This window comes from Pipistrellus hanaki (genome assembly GCF_964339955.1).
Source record: "Pipistrellus hanaki genome assembly, chromosome: Y".
NCBI lineage: Eukaryota > Metazoa > Chordata > Mammalia > Chiroptera > Vespertilionidae > Pipistrellus > Pipistrellus hanaki.
The window spans coordinates 4721340-4741827 of record NC_140525.1 but is presented as its reverse complement, the minus strand read 5'-3'; the positions used below and the strand labels follow the sequence as shown (position 1 = coordinate 4741827).

Sequence of the window (20488 nt, the reverse complement as noted above, 5' to 3'; positions counted from 1 at the left end):
ACACCTCTTTGGTAAAGGCATAGACAAGCTTTGGATTCCAGTCAGTCCCTCCTTAGAGAAAGCCAGCCTCTGGGAGAGCTTCTGTGTTCAGCCACAGATGGGGAGGAGTCTCGGGTTGGTGCAGACAAACTTTGTTTTCCCTTCAGCAGTAATGGCCTCTGGCTTCACACACCTCCCAGAGATCTCTGCCCACTGCCTGACAGTCTGGCCTCTCCCTGTCTGGGGCCGTCTATCAGAGCAATAGGCTGATTCTGTTTTCCTCTCCAACAAGAAAGCCAGCTAAGCATTAGCTATCCACCCTCTCTGCGCACAGGGAGTAAGCCAGTAGTGAACTCAACCCGGTTTGCTCTCTCTGTGCTGGGAGTAAGCCAGCGCCTTTTCGCACACACAGTTCTCCGCACCTTCACAGTTCCTGAGGTTCAGCGTGCCTTCTCTCTTCTTCCCAGATGGCAGAGCCTTCTCTCAGCCAGCCGTCCGGCACTTCAGGGCAAAGCCTCCCCTGTTTTCCAGTTCTAAATTCAAATTTGTTGTGGTAGGCTGCATTCGGGTGTCTACCCTATGCGGCCATCTTGGTTTCTCTCTATTTTTTTAAATAAATCTTTATTGTTCATATTACAAATGTATAAGCCCCCCCCCCCCCATTGCTCTCCTCTACCAGGTTCCCACCCCACCCTCTGCCCTTTTCCCATCCCTCATTGTCCTCATCCATAGGTGCACAGTTTTTGTTCAGTCTCTTCCTGCACCCCCCTCTCCCCTTTTCCCCAAGAATCATCAGTTCACTCCCCTTCCATACCTCTGATTCTATTATATTCAACAGTTAATATTGTTCATCAGATTTTTTTTTTAAATTTCCTTGGTTTTTAGATTCACTTTTGATAGTTACGTATTTGTTGTTCATAATTTTTATCTTTATTTTCTTTCTCTTCCAAAAGAACCCCCTTCAGCAATTCATATAATTCTGGTTTGGTGGTGATGAACTCCTTTAGCTGTTTTTTATTAGTGAAGCTCTTTATCTGGCCTTGGATTCTGAGTGATAGCTTTGCTAGGTAGATTATTTTTTGGCTGTAGGTTCTTACTATTCATCACCTTGAATATTTCTTTTCTTTTCTTTTTTTTTCACCTTGAATATTTCTTGCTATTCCCATCTGGCCTGCATGGTTTCTATTGAGAAATCAGCTGACAATCGTATAGGTGCTCATTTATAGGTAACTACCTGCTTTGCTCTTGCTGCTTTTAATATTCTCTCTTTGTCTTTTTCTCTTGGAATTTTAATTATGATTTGTCTTGGTGTGTTCCTCTTTGGATTCCTTTTGTTTGGGGTTCTGTGTGCTTCCTGGACTTGTAAGTCTAATTCTTTCACCAGGTGGAGGAAGTTTTCTGTCACTACTTCTTTCAGTATGTTTTCGATATCTTGCTCTCTCTTCTTCTGGGACCCCCATAATTCTGATGTGGGTTCGCTTGAAGTTGTCCCAGAGGTTTCTTACATTATCTTCAATTTTTTGGATTCTCTTGTCTTCTTGCTCTTTATGTTCCAAATCTTTGACTTGATTCTTGCGATCTTCCCTTCTGTTTTTAGGACTCTGTATATTTTTTATTTCAGACAATGTATTCTTTATTTCTTCTTCATCCCTTATTATTTCTTATTGATTCCTTAGTAATTTTAGTTGATCCCTTTTCATATCCTCATAGGTCTTATTCATCTTTTCTAGGAAATTCTTGAAAAACCTTATAAGCGTAGATTTGAACTCTATATCCAGTCGTTTTTGTTCTCCATTTCTTTCGTTTGTGATCTATTTCATTGTCTGGGCATTTTCACAGCTTCCCTGAATGGGGTGGGTTATAGGGTGGAGCCTACAGCCTTGGCTTCCGTCAGCCCTGCCCTATGCCGTTCCTGAGTCTCAGTAATCCCCAGGGTCCTTCAGTACTCGCTGCATGCACGTCTGAGAGAAATGTGCCCTTGATTTTCGCCTGCTACCAAACAGTCTAGGCTCTCCCCCAATGAGCCCGGAACTGGGATTCAGTTCAGTTGGAAGTGGAGTTGGAGGTGGCGTTCAGAGCAGTATGGAGCTTTTGTCTCTTTCCAACCAGGACAATCCTGTGGCACAGCCAACCATCCCTTCTCTGCCCTTTTCGACTCCCCCAGGGTTCCGCCTTACAGCCCAGCTCCCTCTGAATGAGCCTGGGTCCATGGGGTCTGGCCTAGAACTGGGGTTCAGAGCAGTCGGAACTGGGGCCCAGCACAGTCCAAAGCCTTTGTCTCCTTCCCACCAGGGCTGTCTAGCAGCAGAGTCAACTGTCCGTCCTTTGCGTGCATTGTGTGCGCCCCCGGGGTTCTGCCTTTCGCTGCTCCCCTGGGATTCCGCCTCATAGCCCTGGCTCCCTCTGTTTGAGCCTGGGTCCCCAAGGTCCGGCCTAGAACTGGGGTTCAGTGCTGTCGGGTCTGGGGTTTAGCACAGTCGGAGCTTTTATCTCCTTCCTGCTAGCGAACGCCAGCCAGGCACTCAGCCGCACCCTTCTCTCCGGCTCTGTCCTCTCTGCGCGCGCGCGCCTTGTGTCTCTATACCTTAGGCTTTTACAGCTCCTCCGTTCTTCCTTCTTTTATTCTCCTTGCTTCTCGTTGTAGAATTTCCAGTCAGTCGATATTCTTGTAGTTCTGGATAATGTTTATTTTATATTTTATTGAAATTGTTGTATGCGGCTGTGGCTAGGTGTTTACCTGTGCAGCCATCTTGGATTCTCTTCTACAGATTGTTTATTTATATTATAGAGGCCTGATGTATGAAATTCGTGCATTCGGGTGTGTGTCCCTCAGCTCAGCCTCCACTCTCTTCCGTCTCGGACCCTCGGTGGATGTCCAACTGTCCGTTTAGGCCTGATTCCATTACACTGGGAAACAGACATCCCTCACAATCTGGGATTGCTGGCTCCTAACTGCCTGGTCACCCCCAACTGCCCTTCCCTGCAGGTCCAGTTACCCCCAACTTCACTCCTCTGCAGATCTGGTTCCTCCCCTGCTGGCCATTTTGTGTCCATATGGGAATAGCCATCTTGTGTGATGGTCAATTTGCATATTATTTTATTAGATAGGATTATCTCCACTTGTGATTAACTTATTAGCCAAAAATACTAAATTATTTGGTGTTTGCTGTTTTCTGAGAATCAAGTATAATGAGATCCTATGATATCTATGTTATGGATTTTTGAAAGGGATATAATTTGACTAATTATTTTCTTTTTCAGCATTATCTGCATATCAGAGATACTACAGTTTGCAGTCTGACTACTGGAAGGTTAGTAAGTACACACTTGAATGACAGGTTTTTTTTTTCTGTTTTTTTTTTTTTTTTTCCATTTGGGACAAATTATGTAATAAGGTACATGGAAAAGAGGAAAGGCATTATTTCGTGCCAACTATTGTCTGAAATATCTTGTTCTTTATTGGTATTTAGTATGACATTTTAAAATAAAAATATTGCATTCCTAATGTGACATTTTAATAGTATACAAAATCAAGCAAAAAAAATACTGTTTTTTAAGTTTATACTGGGAATAAATGAAGGGTAGAAGATGGTGGTTTTGAAGATAAAGGTTGAGTTAGGCTGAAGGTAAAGAACATTTCTCCTTTTTATAGTTTCTGTATGATTGAAGCTCAAGGGAGAATTAAAACTTACCTTTAAGACCTATTAAATAAGCAATTATGTATAAAGATAAATTAATCTTTGTTACTTTAGTTTATTTGCTAAAGTTTAATTAATTATAGCTTGCATAATTTTAAGTGTGGTACACTAACTAAATAGTTGCTTTTAAATAATATATGCCATTATTATTTAATATTAGAGGCTGGTACATGGAATTTGTGCACTGGAGGCGGGGTGTCCCTTATCCTGGCCTGTGCCCTCTCGCTTGGGGAGCCGGCCTAAGACAACATTCAGATATGCCCTTTCCTGCTAGCCCAGTTGTGCCCAACTGCCATCCTCTGAAGACCTGGTGTCCCTGAGCCTGGTTGATCCCAACAGTCCTCCCCTGCATGCCTGATGGCCCCCAACTGCCTTCCCTTCTGACTTGGTCACCCCCATTTGCCCTCCACTGTAGGCCTGGTCACCCCCAACTATCCTTCTCTGCTGGCCCGGTCCCTCCCAACTGCCTTCCCTGAAGGCCTGGTTGCCCAACTGTCCTTTCCTGAAGGTTTGATGTCCTCAGCTGCCCTTCTTGCCAGCCTTGTCACTTCAATTGCCTTCTCTGCCGGCTATTTTGTGGCAGCCATCTTGTGACAATGTTGCACAAGGGCATTTCACATGATGTCACCTAGGCTTTTATTATATAGGATTATGTTTTTTGTTTTCCAGCGAGTGTATCAGTCTTGCATCTTTGGAATAAATTCCACTTGATCATGTTGTATGATCTTTGTAATTGTTGTTGGATCTGATTTGCTAATATTTCGTTGAGGATTTTAGCATCTCTGTTCATCAGGGATATTTGCCTGTACTTATAATTCTTTGCAGTGTCTTTATCTGGTTTTGGACTTAGGATAATGCTCACCTTATTGAAAGAATTTGTAAGTGTTTCTTCCTGTTGGATTTTTGGGAGTAGTTTGAGGAGGATAGATGTTAGATATTTGAATGTTTGGTAAAATTCCCCAGTGAAGCCAGCCAGATCTGGGCTTTTGCTTGGTTGGAATTCTATTTATTTTTATTTTTTAAAATTTCTATTTCTTCAATTGTTATTGACCTATTCTGGTTTTCTGGTTCTTCCTGATTCAGTTTTGGGAGATTGTATTTTTCTAGGAAATTGTACATTTCATCCACATTGTCCAGCTGGTTGGCATATACTGTAGTTGGTCATAATGTTTTCTTAAAAAATTTTTTTTTTAATTTCTGTGATGTCAGTGGTTACTTCTCCCTTTTTGTTTCTGATTTTATTTGTGCCCTCTTTCTCTCTTCTTGATGAGCCTGCCGAATGGTTTATCAGTTTTGTTTCTCCTTTCAAACTAACAGTACTTGGTTTCTTTTCTTTCTTTTTTTCCTTTTTTTCTTTTTAGTCTCTTATTTCTGCTTTCTTCTACTTACTCAGGGCTTTTCTTGTTTTTCTCTTTCCAGTTCTTTAAGTTGCAGGCTCAAATAGTTTGTTGCTTGTTTTTCTTTGATTTTTGTTTTGTTTTGATATATGCCTGTAGTGCAATGAATTTTCTTTTCAGAACTCTTTTTGCAGTGTGTTTATTTTGATTTGTTTCCAGGAAGTTTTTGATTTCTTTCTTCATTTCATTGGTAACCCATTCTTTGTTTAATAACGTGCTATTTAGCTTCCAGATGTTTGAATGTTTTGGGTGTTTTTACTGTAATTAATTTCTAAATTCAATTCATTGTGATCTGAGAAGATGCTTGATATGATTGCAAATTTCTTGAACTTGTGGAGACTTGTTTTATGTCCTAACATGTGGTCCATCATTGTGTATATTCTGAAGAATGGATATTTGCAGCTTTGTTGTAAAATATTCCATAAATGTCTATTAAATCTACTGATCCAGTGTGTCCTTTAAGGTCTCTGTGTCCTTAAGTTTTTGTCTAGGAGATGTATCCAGTGAAGTCAGAGAGGTAGTAGTGTCCCCTCCTATGACTGTAATGTTGTTGATCTCTTCGTTAAAGCCCTCTAGAAGTTTTTTTGGTATATTTAGGTGCTCCTATTTTTGGTGCAAATATGTTTGTCGGGCTACATCCTCTTGTTGGATCGATCCCTTTAATATTATGTAGCAACCTTTGTTTTCTCTTGTAATGGCCATCATTTTAAAGTCTATTTTTTCCAATTTTAGTATTTCTACTCCAGCTTTTTTTCCCCTTTCTATTTGCATGGAAATTTTTTTTCTATCCCTTCACTCTCATCCTGTCTGTCTCTTGTTTTGAAGTGGATCTCTTGAAGACAACATATATTGTAGATAGGTCATGTTTTGGTATCTATTCAGCTACCCTACACCTTTTGATTGGAGCATTTAATACATTTATATTTAGGGATATTATTTATATTTAGGTATTTATTTATTTATAGCCATTTTAATTCTGTATGGTTAGGTTTCTCTCTCTTTCTCCTCAGCAATCCATTTTGCATTTTTTGTAATGCTGGCTTGGTAGTGATGTACTACTTTATTTCTCCCCCCCTCCCACCCCCCCACCCCCTTTTTTTTTTTTGGTCTGGGAAGCTCTTTCTTTCATTGTCCATTTTGAATGATAGCTTTGCTGGATATAGTAATCTTGGTCTCAGGTCCTTGCTTTCCATTAATGTATTTCATGCCATTCCCTTCTAGTCTATAGAGTTTCTGATGAGAAATCAGGTATCAGCCTTGTGGGAACTCCTTTGTAGATAACAGTTTTCTTTTCTCTTCCTGCCTTTTCGATTCTCTCTTTGTCTTTAATTTTTGGCATTTTAATTATGATGTGTTGGTGTGGGTCTGTTTGGGTTCTTCTTGGTTGGGGTTCTCTGTGCCTTCTGAACTTATGTGACTTTTTTCTTACCAGGTTAGTCAAGTTTTCTGCCATTATTTCTTCAAACACTTTCTTTATTACTCCTCTCTTGCCTCTTCTGGCACACCTACTTTCCTAACATTACGTTTTACACATAGTCTCACAGCTCTCTTAAGCTCCCCTCCTGTTATTTAATTGTTTTTTCTTTTTGGTTTCTGTGATATTTTCAACTCTCATTCATTCCTCAGCTTCCCCTAATCTGATGTCTGTTTCTTCCAATGTGTTATTTGTGTTATGTCATTCTTTTTATCAGGCTGTTCATAGTTACTATATCTTTTTTCAAACTGTTGAGCATTTCTAGCATTATTACACTGAACTCTTTCAGATAAACTTCTTGCTTCTGCTTCATTTATGTCTTGTTCTTTCATTTGGGGGTTGTTTCTTTCTCTTCTCATTTTGATTATCTGTTTGGGTTTGTGATGAAAGGCTTAGGTAATCCTCTACACCTTTCAGTCTTTAGTGCAGGAATTGTGTTAAAAACTGTTTTTGACTAATTGGGTACTCAAAAAATCCAGAGACTGCCTCTGTCTACACAACAATAGGATTCTGACTTGAACTGTCCCCAGACAATTGTCCGATATTATATAGGGGCAGTTGCTGACGCCTGTAGGTTAATTTTCATTCTTACTCTCTTAAGTGGCCTCAGAGCATGGTGTTTGCCATTAGAGTGTGTGGTTGTTCCCCCCCTTCCCACCTCCCCTAGCAAGGCTGGTGTCTATGTTGGAAAGATGTTCTTCACTGTATAAGGAAATGACTCAGTCTAGAAAACTTGGGGGATTTGCCTTCTGGGCTCTATTCCCAAGTCTCCAGACCCAGGTTGTGCTCTCACATCTGTCCACTTCACCCTCCCTCTGCCAGAGCACAAGGTAGGTGGCTCCACAGGGAATTTTGTAATTTGGCCCTTCAAGAGGGTACCTGAATTTTCAGCTGCACTCCCTGAAGACAGCATCACAAATAGATGTTATGTGGGTACCCTGCTCAGTTTTTGTGTTCTTACTAGGAGGTTCAGCTTGGAGATTAGATCTCAGAGTTCTCAGTAGTAACACTCCACAGCTGAGATATCTTTCTGGGAGTTCAGTTGCTGTCTGTGGGCATCTGGCCCTCCTACCAGTCTCTGTGCCTTCTCCACCCTTGGTTTTTAGATAATCAGGTTTCTCTCATGTGAATTTTCTGTTGATTATTCAAGAAGCCTTCCCATATTAAAGTTGTAAATCCAGCTTGTTTCTGGAAGCACATCCGTGCAACATCCACCTAGTATGCTGCCATTTAAAAAAATATATATATTTTATTGATTTTTCACAGAGAGGAAGAGAGACGGATGAAGAATTAGAAACATTGATGAGAGAGAATCATCGATCAGCTGCCTCTTGCACACACACACACACCCCCCCCCCCCCCCCCTGCCACTGGGGATGTGTCTACAACCAAGGTACATGCCCTTGACCGGAATCAAACCTGGGACCTTTCAGTCCCCAGGCCGAGGCTCTATCCACTGAGCCAAACCGGTTTCGGCAAAACAAAGGAAATTTATTACCTGTATATGGTACGGTTGTCAACACAAACCAGACAAACTGTGAATCCTACAGTATCAAGAATTTACTCACTTATTCAATGACAATCATGTCGTCATCTTCTGGAACATCATCATAACAATCCAATTCCTGAATTTCCTGGTGAATTTCTTGTGACTCCATTTCTTTCAGAATCAGTAGACCAAATCTCTCATGTTTAGCAATAGCACCTCCTTTAAATGAGTGCTTCTTGTCAAGGTAGCCTGCTCGCAGTGCATTTGCAATGCAACTGTCAGTGATTTTTTCCCATGAATTCTTCACCCAAGTCACAACTTCTTGCAGTTTAGGTTCCACAAAGTTCCACGCTGATTTCTCTCCATTCTATTTTCAATGTAGTCATTAATTTCCATGCGCAAATTGTCTTTGAATGGCTTGTTTATTGCAATATCAAGAGTCTGGAGATAGGCCGTCATTCCTGTGGGAATCATTATCTGATCTATTTTTCTTTCGTGAAGAAATGTCTTCATGTCTTTAGCGCGGTGAGTGCTGGCTGCATCCCAGACTAGCAGGCCTCTTTGGCTCCCTCGCATAACAAGTGGCAGCATTAGATCGACCCACTTCCTATAACTGCTTGTGTGGCCCAGGCTTTTTCAGTTTCAAGAATAAAAACGCCCAAAACACGTTCAATCTTTTCCTTCTTGCCCTCAGAAATGATTAAAGGTGGTATTTTAGTGCCATCCAGATGAATTGCCAAAATGCAGGAAACATGTGCACTTTCATAAGCAGTGGAGGGAATGCACACTAAGGAGGTGTGCATTTATTGTTGGAGATGATTGGCCCATAAACACTGCAGTTTCATCCATAGCAATCATGTTGGAAAGATTGTATTTAGAGAAGTCAGCATCATCAATAAAGGACTTGAATGCAAGTGCTCGCTTAATAACTTGAGTATCTTTCAACCTAAACAATGTTGTAGATCTTCTTAAAGACAGTTCACTTCGCTGAAGGAAATTATCCAGCCAGTGTTGTGATGCTTTGAAGTCTTCGGGGTCTATGTCAAACTGTGGTGCCATTGCAAGGGCAAATTCTTGAATCAGTCCTATTCACAACCAAAGCCTTTGCTCTCCTGACAACAACCCATTCACAGATCAGGTCTTCCAGCTGGGAAAATAATGGTTGCCGACCTGATCCATACTTGCGCTTTTTAGCATTTCCCTTGTCCACTGTTCAGTGAGGTTACCATACTCTGCTCGCCATTTTTGGTCCAATCGGATACTCAACATCTTCTCTTTGCAGAAAGCAGTAAGATTTTGGCCCCAAGAGTCTTCCACGATTCCTTTCGTTTACTCCACAGAGTAGCTTTTTCTTTTTGTGCTCATTTCTAGGGGTAAAAAAAGGAATTGGGGTATCAAGGTGGGGGGAGGGGGATCACTTAAAATGACACAGGGGGATCAGAGAGGGGAATCAGAATGGCACAGGAGAATCAGAAGGGTGATTACCATTTTAGTAACCCCTTTTGATTCTCCTGTGTCATTTTTTATTGCCCCCTTTGATCCTCCTGTGTCATTTTAAGTGATCCCCCTCTCCCCACTCCTGTGACACTGAACACCTTCAGCAGACATCCCCCCTACCCCTTTATCAGACATTTACTCCTTGGGGCCTGCCTGGGGACTGTCTCTGGGCTTGCTGGGGTCTGGATTTGGGATGGAGCAGGGTCTGCTACTGACTGAGAACCTTCAGTTATCATGAGGGCAGCCGCGAGCATCAGGTAGTGTCACCAGAGACAGACCAGCACTCACCACCTTCGCTGCGTCCGGTCTGCTCTAATCCTCCTGTTCTTCTACAAGCATCTGCGAAAGTCTCCTCCTCTCTCCTGCCCCGCGCTCACCGCTCACTCTGACCTCCGCTCCGCCTCCACACAGCAGTGATGTCAGGACTCCACGTAACGTCACTGGTTGCTAGACGCCAGTCTGGGCGGCCCTAATGACCAGTTAACGGTAAATTAATTTTCATTCTTACACAGAGCCTTGCGGGGGCACCTTATTTTCAGGGGAATGCTGTATATTTCAGTCAGAAGGAAACCTGTAACTAGGTCTTATTTTCGGAGGATGTTTTATTTTCTGGGAAACATGGTATCTTAATTTTTTTGGTGCGATGGTAAATGGAATTGCTTTTTCAGTCTCTGTTTCACTCTTGGTGTATATAAATGCCATAGATTTCTTGGCATTAATTTTGTATCCTGCTACATTGTCAAATTTATTTATTAACTCATTTAGTTTCTTAATGGAGTCTTTTGGGTTTTTTATGTATAATATCATGTCATCTGGAAATAAGGATAACTTTAGTTCTTCTTTTTTAATTTGGTACCTCTTACTGTCTAATTGCAATGGCTAGTTCTCCCAGTAGTATGTCAAACAGGAGTGGTTAGAGTGGCATCCCTGTCTTGTTCCTGTTAGAGAGAATGGTTTTAGTTTTTGCCCATTGAATATGATGTTGGCTGTGGGTTTATCATATATAGCTTTTATTATGTTGGGGTATGATTCTTGTACTCCCACCTTGTTGAGAATTTTTATCAGAAAAGGGTGTTGGATTTTATCAAATGCTTTTTCTGCATCAAATGATATGACTGTATGATTTTTATCTTTCAGTTTGTTTATGTGATGTATCACATTTATTGATTTGCGGATATTGTACCATCCTTGCATTCCTGGAATAAATCCTACTTGGTCGTGGTGTATGATCTTTGTGATGTTATTCTGGAGTCGATTTGCTAGAATTTTGTTGAGGATTTTGGCATCTATGTTCATGAGGGATATTGGCCTGTAATTCTCTTTCATTGAGTTGTCTTTATCTGGTTTTGGTATTAGGGTGATGCTGGCTTCATACAAGGAGTTTTGAAGTGTTCCTTCCTCTTGAATTTTTCGGGATAGTCTGAGGAGGATAGGTTTTAGTTCTTCCTTGAATGTTTGGTAAAACTCTGCTGTGAAGCCATCTGGCCCTGGGCTTTTGTTTGCTGGAAGCTTTTTGATGACTGTTTCAATTTCTTCACTTGTCTATTGAGATTTTTAGATTCTTCCTGATTGAGTTTTGGAAGGTTGTATTTTTCTAGGAATATGTCCATTTCCTCCAGGTTGTTCAGTTTGTTGGAATAGAGTTGTTTGTAGTATTTTGTAACAATCCTTTGTATTTCGGCCGGGTCTGTTGTTATTTCACCTCTTTCATTTCTGATTTTGTTTATTTGAGTCCTCTCTCTTTGTTTCTTGGTTAGCCTGGCTAGAGGTTAATCAATCTTGTTTATCCTTTCAAAGAACCAGCTCTTGGTTTTGTTGATCTTATGTATTGTTTCTTTGGTCTCTATGTCGTTTATCTCTGCTCTGATTTTTATTATTTCCTTCTGCTTAAATTGGGTTTTCTTGTTGCTCTTTTTCTAACTCTTTGAGTTGTAGAGTTAGATAATTTGCTACCATTTTTTCTTGTTTTTCTTGCAATAGGCTTATAGGGATATGAACTTCCCTCTAAAAACTTCTTTTGCTGTGTACCATAGATTTTGGATTGTTGTGTTTTTGTTTTCATTTATTTCCAAGATGTTTTTAATTTTTCTTTGATTTCTCTGGTAAACCAGTCCTTGTTTAATATCATGCTGTTTAGTTTACATGTGTTTGATTCCTTTGGATTATTTTTATTGTTATTAATTTCCAGTTTTATGCCTGAGAAGATGCTTGATATGATTTCTATCTTCTTGAATTTGAAGAGACTTTGCCTATGTCCCAAAATGTGGTCTATCTTTGAGAATGTCCCATGTGCACTTGAGAAGAATGTATATTCTGTGGCTTTGGGGTGGAATGGTGTGAAGATGTCAATTAATTCCATCTGGTTTAGTGAGTCATTTAGGATTGATATTTCTCTGTTGATTTTTTGTTTAGATGATTTGTGTAACGGTGACAGTGGGGTATTAAAATCTCCTACTATGGTTGTATTGTTATTAATCTCTCAATGTCCTCCAGCAGTTTTTTTCATGTATTTGGGTGCTCCCATATTGGGTGCATAAATATTTACCAGAGTTATTTCTTCTTGTTAGTATTATGAAGTGTCCTTCATTATCCCTTGTTATGTTCTTCACTCTGAGACATAATTTGTAAGATATAAGTATTGTTACCCCAGCTTTTTTTTCATTTTCATTCGCCTAGAAAACCTTTTTCCATCCCTTCACCCTCAGTCTGCGTGTGTCTTTTTATCTAAAGTGGGTTTCTTGTAGTCAACAGATATATGGGTTTTGTTTTGTTACCTTACGTGTTTTGATTGGAGCATTTAATCCATTTACATTTAAAGTTATTATTGATAGGTACTTATTTGACTCCATTTTTATACCCCTGTGTTCCTTCTTCACTTCCTATTTATTTTTACATTTTATCCTTTCAAAGAACCAGCTCTTGGTTTTGTTGATCTTATGTATTGTTTACATTTACCTTTAGCATTTCTTGCATTGCTGCTTTGGTGGTGATAAATTTCCTTAGTCTGTTTTTGTATGTGTAGCTCCTGATTTCCCCTTCAATTTTGATTGATAGCCTTGCTGGGTACAGTATTCTTGGATTCAGACTTTTCCTATGCATGACTTTGTATATTTCATCCCATTTTCTTCTGGCCTGATGAGTTTCTGTTGAGAAACCAGTTACTAGTCTGATGGGGGTTCCTTTATATGTAACTTTCTGTCTCTCTCTGGCTGCTTTTAAAATTCTTACTTTGTTGTTGGTGTTTGCCAGTTTAATTATAATGTGCCTTGGTGTCAGTCTTTTGGGTTCATTTTGCTTGGGACTCTGCGAGCATCTTGGATTTGTGTGGGTTTTTCTCTCAGGAAAGTTTTCTGTCATTATTTCTTGAAATACATTTTCCATATCTTCTTCAGTTTCCTTTTTTTTGGAACTCCTATTATGCGAATATTGTTTTGTTTTGTATTTTCCCAAAGTTCCCTTAGGCTCTCCTCCTGCTTTTAATTTTTTTTTTTCCAGAGCTGCTCTAATTGGTATTTTTGAAATGTACATATTTTATTGATTTTTTTACAGAGAGGAAGAGAGAGGGATAGAGAGTTAGAAACATCGATGAGAGAGAATCATCGATCAGCTGCCTCTTGCACAGCCCCTCCCGGGGATCTGCCTGCAACCAAGGTACATGCCCTTAACCAGAATTGAACCCGGGACCTTTTAGTCTGCAGGCAGACACTCTATCCACTGAGCAAAACCGGTTTCGGCTCTAATTGGGTATTTTTTATTTCATTTTGTCTTCTAGCTCAATGATGCTGTCCTCTGCTTCATCTAGTTTACTCTTGATGCTTTCTGTTGAGTTCTTTACAGTAGCTATGTCATTTTTCATTTCTTCTTGGTTCGTCTTCATTTCCTCTTGGTTCTTACTCATATTGTCAAATTTGTGTTTCATTCTTTTTAACCATCTTATGATTATTACTCTGAATTCTTGCTCTGGTAGGTTGATTGCCTCTAACTCGTTTACTTCCTTTTCTGGTGATGCCTGCTTTTCTTTCATATGCGGGCTGTTTCTTTGTCTCCCCATGGTCTCTCTTTTTAGGATGTCTGGTTATGTAGTTCTCTTTCTCCTGCTTTGATTTAAAGGCACAAAATATAACACAACCTGGTTCAACACTCAAGGCACTGAATAGAAATGTGTTTGCAATATTAATAACCTCCAATAAAGGTGACTGGAACCCAGCTAAAAAAAACATACAATCAAACAAAATAGGCTGACCAATCTTACAAAAAAGCATAAAACTTCAATTTAGTGAACATTCAACATACAATTACAAAAGGATAGAGAGAAAGTGTTTTTGTGATTTTTTCGTGTGTGCGCTTTTTTTTTTTTTGACAGTGACAAGGGAGGTGTGAATGAGCTTGGAGCAGGGGTTGGAAATCAGATATACACAAGTAGGGTGAAATTTTAGGAGGGGGTAAACAGAATAGGGAAAATCTGGAGCAGGAAAGGGTTAAGATAAACAGGGCATCAAAGGGAAAAGGTTAGGAAGAGAGTGATGGCATAAAGGAAGGGTTGAGATAGAATAAAGCATTCAGAAGATAATATAGACTGTAGAACTCTAATCCCAAAGTAAAGAAAAAATAATAATAAAAGTAAACAAAAGAAAATAAGATAAAAAGGTGAAATGGTAGTAATAATGTTGATTACATATACAATGTAATAATTAAAAAGGTAAAACCAAATGAGGAAAAAAGAAAAAAATAGTTTCTTGAATAAATGTTGCAAATGATGAAAAAACCCCCACAAAAATTAAAAAAATTTAAATAAAAAATTTGCAGTAATAAAGGTCCTCACTTCCTCTGTCTTTCTGTTTGGGATGCCTCTTTCCCAGTCCAGACAGTATTGCAGTTCCCTGCGTTTCATTGCTCCTCAGTGTTGTAATACGGTCCTGATTTTTAAGCAGATCTTGCTTTGATTTTATTACTCTAGGGTCAATTTGTGATTTAGCCTCTGGGTGGCAGTGTTTCTTGGTTGACTTCTAGGGCTCTAATGCCTCTGTAGCTCCTCCCTCTCCCCCCTTTTCTGCAACACTGATCTATGGAAGGGGGGGGGGAAGTCCAAGACTACTGTACTCTCCTTTTTTTTTTTTTAAAAAAAATATATTTTATTGATTTTGTACAGAGAGGAAGAGAGAGGGATAGAGAGTTAGAAACATCGATGAAAGAGAGTCATTGATCAGCTGCCTCTTGCACGCCCCCCACTGGGGACATGCCCGCAACCAAGGCACATGCCCCTGACCGGAATCAAACCTGGGACCTTTCAGTCTCCAAGCCGACGCTCTATCCATTGAGCCAAACCGGTCTCGGCTCTCTTGTACTTCTAAAATATCCTTCCGCGTCAGATCCAAACCTGTTGCTTTTAGATATCTCCTCTATTAGGAGCCACGTCCACATTCACGGGTGACACCCACCCAATAGCCAGGGGCTTCTACTTGTAATCACTGCCCCAGTTCTCCAGTTTCCACGCTGCAGCTGGCGCATGTGGGCTTTTGTCTTCCCTGGGAACACGCACCCTCTCCCCGGGAAATCTGACCTTTTTGCTGTGCGGTGGGGTTCTCCTTTGAGTCCAAGTGTTCGCGCCACCTGGGATCAGTGTTCTTGGGTTCACTGCTGCTTGGTGGTCCCTGCGGCTGTGATTATTCAGGCCTCTGACACGATCCAATCTTTTAAAGATGCTGAGATTTCCCCATCCAAGCCTGCAGGTAGCTCCAGGAAGAGACCCAGCCCCTCCGTGGGTGCTTCCCTGTCAGGAGCACCCTGATCAGCGGTCCCCCAGTTTCTCCTGGTGTTCGGCTGTCTCTTGGCTTGCTAATAAACACTCCCAGCATGACCCTTAGCTGCTCTCTCTTTCTGCTTGGGTCAAGGCTCAGAATCCGCCTATCCTTCCGCCATTTTGTCTCCCCTATCATTATTTTTTTTAATTGTTGAATTTATCCTCTGCTTTATCCAATCTGTTGTTGATTCCTTCTAATGTATTTTTCATTACATTTATTGTATTCTTTATTTCTGAGTTTTTCTTAAGGTTTTTATCATTGTTCGAGTTCTCACTTTGTTCATATCCTTTTTCCTAAGTTCATTGAGATTCTTACAACCACTGGTTTGAATTTTGTGCCTAGAGATTTGCCTGTGCACTGTATGTTTACTACTTTTGTTGAAATTTTATCCAGTTCTTTTGATTTGGCATGTTTTTTTTTTTATCTCATTTGGGAGCTTCTCTGTTTCTTTGTATTAGGTTTAGCTGCTAAGTCCCCCACTTTTGGTAGGATGTCCTTATGTAGAGGTGAACACTTTCTGGTCACCTGAATTGGTTGCTGCAGTTGTAAGTTTAACTTTTTTGTAAAAAAAATATATTTTTATTGGTTTTATACAGAGAGGAAGGGAGAGAGATAGAGAGTTAGAAACATCGATGAGAGAGCGTCATCTTGCACACCCCCTACTGGGAATATGCCCACAACTAAGGTACATGCTCTTGACCGGAATCGAACCTGGGACCCTTCTGTCCCCAATCCGACACTCTATCCATTGAGCAAAACCCGTCCCGGCTGTAAGTTTAACTTTTGATTGTTGTTGGTACATCAGTTTTGTGATAGTCTGCCTATGAAGACTGGCCATGACAAGCTGCTGTCTGGGGTTTGATCCAGTTGAGTGGCATGTGCCCTAAAGCTTTCCTATCTGCCAAAACCATCATTTGGTTATGCTGATTGTGAAATGTGCTCAGACGGTTCTCTGCTGTTATGTGAGCTAAGCTATTGGCATTTGGTCATGGTACCTTTTGGGAGGCACAGTGATTGATGCCGGCCAAGTTCATCTGCTGCTGAACCTGGCTTATGTCATTTGGTGGTTGTAGTGCCAGTCCTTTGTTCTGAGCCACCGGGAGAGGTCACACTCTACACATAGGTTGCACTTTGAATCAAGGCTGGTGCCCCAGTGCTGTGCCTCAGGTTTCTCTGCAATTGCACTGGGCATATTAATTATACCCACCATTTTCTTGGTGCATGTGGGTCTTTGAGTTTTTAGAAAAGTTTGTACTGTGGGCCAACCTCATAGGCCTTTGAGGCTCAGATCACTGAAATAGACTGGGATGTTATGTGAATTGTGTTGGCTTGCATCTTAGGAAGTCACTAGGTAGGTGTGAGTGGTGTTTCTCTGGTTAATTCATATCTGGTGCTCACCTGTGTCTGCAAAGTGAGGTCTCAGCAAAGAAACTATGGTGACTGCTTTTCAAGCCCTTATTCTGAGGTCACACAATTCAGTTTCTTTGTGAATGTCCTTGGCATTCTTTGAGCTGCTGTTCTTTCATTGCTGGAGGGGAAGAAGATTGTGCATAAGTGACATATGAAGACACTTGAAGTGGACACCTGGCTCTCTTTAGGTCCTTTATCTCTCCCAGCTGGAATCCAGGCTGATTTTCATAGCTAGCTCTTGTGAGGACTCCTCTTCCCGGCACTCGTCCTTCAAACTGTGCAGTGTAGTGTAGGCTTAGGATCCCTACCTTCCCAGAGGGAACTTTTGCATTAGAGATAGCTGTCTAGGATCTTAACTGCCATATGTGGTGTGGGACTAGCCCATTTACATCCTTACCTGTTCCATCATTCTCCATGTGGCTTTTTCTTTATTAGGGGAGTTCTATTTAGTTATCTCCAGTTTGTTTTGCAGGGTGATGGTTCAGTTGTAATTTTAATGTGTTAATGTGAATTACACATTACCTACTCCTCCATTTTAATTAGAAACCTCAGTATCCGTTTTTACTTTCTTTGAATAAATACATTGTAGTGGAATTGCCAGAACAGTGTTAGGTTTGTTTTTAAGTTTAAGGAGTAGTTATTTATGTTGAACCAATTCACATTTTCACCAAGAGTGTATGAACTTTCTTTTTTCCATTTGTTATCTTTTGTCTTTTTGATGATAGCTAATCTAACAAACGTAAGGGAATATCTCAATATGATTTTGAAAGTATTTTCCTAATAATTAAATGTTGAACATCTTGACCATTTGAATACCTTCTTTGGAAAACTATCGATTTAGTTCTTCTGTCCACTTATTTTATTTATTTTATTTTTATTTATTTTTAAAAATATATATTTTATTGATTTTTCTTTTACAGAGAGGAAGGGAGAAGGATAGAGAGCTAGAAACATCGATGAGAGAGAATCATCTATCAGCTACCTCCTGCACACCGCCTACTGGGGATGTGCCCACAAACAAGTTACATGACTTTGACCGGAATTGAACCTGGGGCCTTCCAGTACAGTCCGACGCTCTATCCACTGAGCCAAACTGGTTTCTGCCGCTTATTTTTTGTTTTCACCTGAGGACATCCTTAAAGAGAGGAAAAGAGAGAGAGTGATAAATATTGATGTGAGAGAGAAACCTTGATGCGTTGGTTTCCTTCCAACATGCCCCACCCACTTGGGGACCTAGCCTGCATTCCAGGCATTTGCCCTGACCAGAATTGAACCAGCAACCTTTCATTGTACAGGGTGACATTCCAACCAACTGAGCTACTTCAGCCAGGCTCTCACTTTTAATCAGAATGGTTTTTGTTATTGATTTATGGGATTACTTTATATATTTTAATGTTAATCCTTGGCTTACATATGTGATTTTTACAGATATCCTCCTATACTGTAGTTTGATTATTTTTAATGTTAGTTACTTTTGCTCTGTAGAAGCTTTTGTGTTTGATATTGTCCTCTTTCTTGATTTTTGCTTTTATTGTTTACATTTTTTGTCGAATCGCAGAGTTTTAAAATTTATTTACTTATTTTTGTTAAGACAAATGTCAAGGTGCTGTTTCTTCATTTTTTTTTAGGTTTATAGTATCAGGTTTCATGTTTAATATGGTTGAGTTAATTTTTTGTGATTGATGCAAGATATGGTTTCAATTTCACTTTTTTTTTGGCACAAACTTTATATGTGTTTATCTCTTTCTTCACCACCTTTTGTTGATGAAACAACCCTCTAGCTATTGTGTTTTCTAGGCTCTTGTTTAATATTAGTTGACTGTAAATGTAGGTGTTTGTATCTGTCCTGTGTGTTTTTTTTTAAATTTTTTTTTAATATTTTATTGATTTTGTACAGAGAGGAAGGGAGAGAGATAGAGAGTTAGAAACATCGACGAGAGAGAGTCATCGATCAGCTGCCTCTTGCACACCCCCTACTGGGGATATGCCCACAACCAAGGTACATGCCCTTGACCGGAATCGAACCCGGGACCTTTCAGGCTCCAAGCCGACGCTCTATCCATTGAGCCAAACCGGTTTCAGCTGTCCTGTGTGTTCTGTTTCTTTGGCCTTTTTTTTTTTTTTTTTTAAATAGCTTTTTAGTACAATTTAAATTAGGAACTATAACACCTCTAGCTTTGCTCTTTCTCTGGATTGCTTTATTTGTTTTTGTTCTTTTTGTATGTGGTTTACACAAATTTTAGAATTTTTAAAAATTGTTTTTTTTTTCTTTCCATAGAGTTGATTAAAATGAAACTGAAGCTTTTAGTCTTCTCCCATGTTTTCTGTTGACTCATGACTTTATTATTTCTTTTAATCATCTTTTAAGATGTGAAAAAATTTTAGAACATAGAAATCTAAAATGTAAAACTTTTATTATTCTTTTAACAGAATGCTGTCTTTTTATATGGCCTTGGTTTGGTTTACTTCTACTATAATGCATTTCATTGGTAAGTTGACTTATAGTAGAAGCTTTCAGTGTGTGTGTGTGTGTGTGTGTGTGTGTGTGTGTGTAAGTAAACGCTCAGTATTTTTCCATTAGGATATGTCTTTCAGTGATGAGGATTAACTGCACTCATTAATCATATGTAAGATTTTGTATACTGTTTTCTAAAACTTTTTAAATTGGCTTTTATTTTTGTGATTTACATGCTATGAGAACTTAAAGGAAGAGTACATTACCTGGCCAATGTTTGTAAGCATGTTGTGTACATCATTAATACAGAGTTCTTAAATTTGTATTGACCAGATTTTTATGCCATTTTCCAGAGGTGAATATTTAGCTTTTAGTCGAACAACTGAAGTACAAATTAACTTAATTTGTTGGCTTTGGGGCTTTTAAAAAATATATATATATTTTATTGATTTTTTACAGAGAGGAAGAGAGAGGGATAGAGAGTTAGAAACATCGGTGAGAGAGAATCATCAATCAGCTGCCTCTTGCACACCTCCTACTGGGATGTGACCACACCCTTGACCGGAATCGAAACTGGGACCCTTCAGTCCGCAGGCCGACACTCAATTTATTAACTAAGCCAAACCGGTATCGGCGGCTTTGAGGCTTTTTAATTACTTTATGTTTGGATGTACTACATTGCTTATTAAATAAAGTAGATGTTATAATTTTTTTTCCTGTTGAATGACACATTGCTTTGAGAGATCTTAACACTAATCCACCCCATGTATCTTGTAGGAATCTTATTTTAAAACGAGCCCAGATTAATTTAAGGTCTCTGTAAATTTTCTGAAAATCCTAATCACAAATTATAATTCTGAAGTTTTAGGACTTGAAAAGATCTTAGAGATCACAGTTTTTTTTTAATTCTTTCCTTTTGTTGTGTTAATTTTTATTCTATATTTCTTATCTATTTACGGACAGAGGCAGTCCTTTAGTCAGGTCCCTACTCTCTTAATTTAAAGCCTACATATTCCAAATTGAAAGAAAAAGATGGCATTGTTTTGCACAACTATATTCATAGAGTTGTGATCGCTTATAAATGGAAAGAGGACAAGAGGTTACAATAGTTAGAGATAGGATTTAATCAAGTTTATAGGGAAACTTTTTTTTTTTATTTTTTATTATTTTTTAAAATATATTTTATTGATTTTGTACAGAGAGGAAGAGAGAGAGATAGAGAGTTAGAAACATCGATGAGAGAGAGTCATCGATCAGCCGCCTCTTGCACACCCCCTACTGGGGATAT

General features: G+C 39.5%; 1 protein-coding gene across 4 annotated transcripts in view; it reads left to right on the top strand.

Moving 5' to 3' along the window:
• LOC311615836 (lysine-specific demethylase 6A-like) overlaps nucleotides 1-20488 on the top strand; it is a 222587-nt gene that overhangs the window by 52358 nt on the left and 149741 nt on the right. For all 4 annotated transcript variants that reach the window (XM_084871274.1, XM_084871272.1, XM_084871273.1 and 1 more), the window contains 2 exons: nucleotides 3241-3290; nucleotides 19176-19234. In XM_084871274.1, coding sequence (XP_084727400.1) covers nucleotides 3241-3290; nucleotides 19176-19234 — 109 coding nt within the window. The remainder of the gene's footprint in view (nucleotides 1-3240; nucleotides 3291-19175; nucleotides 19235-20488) is intronic.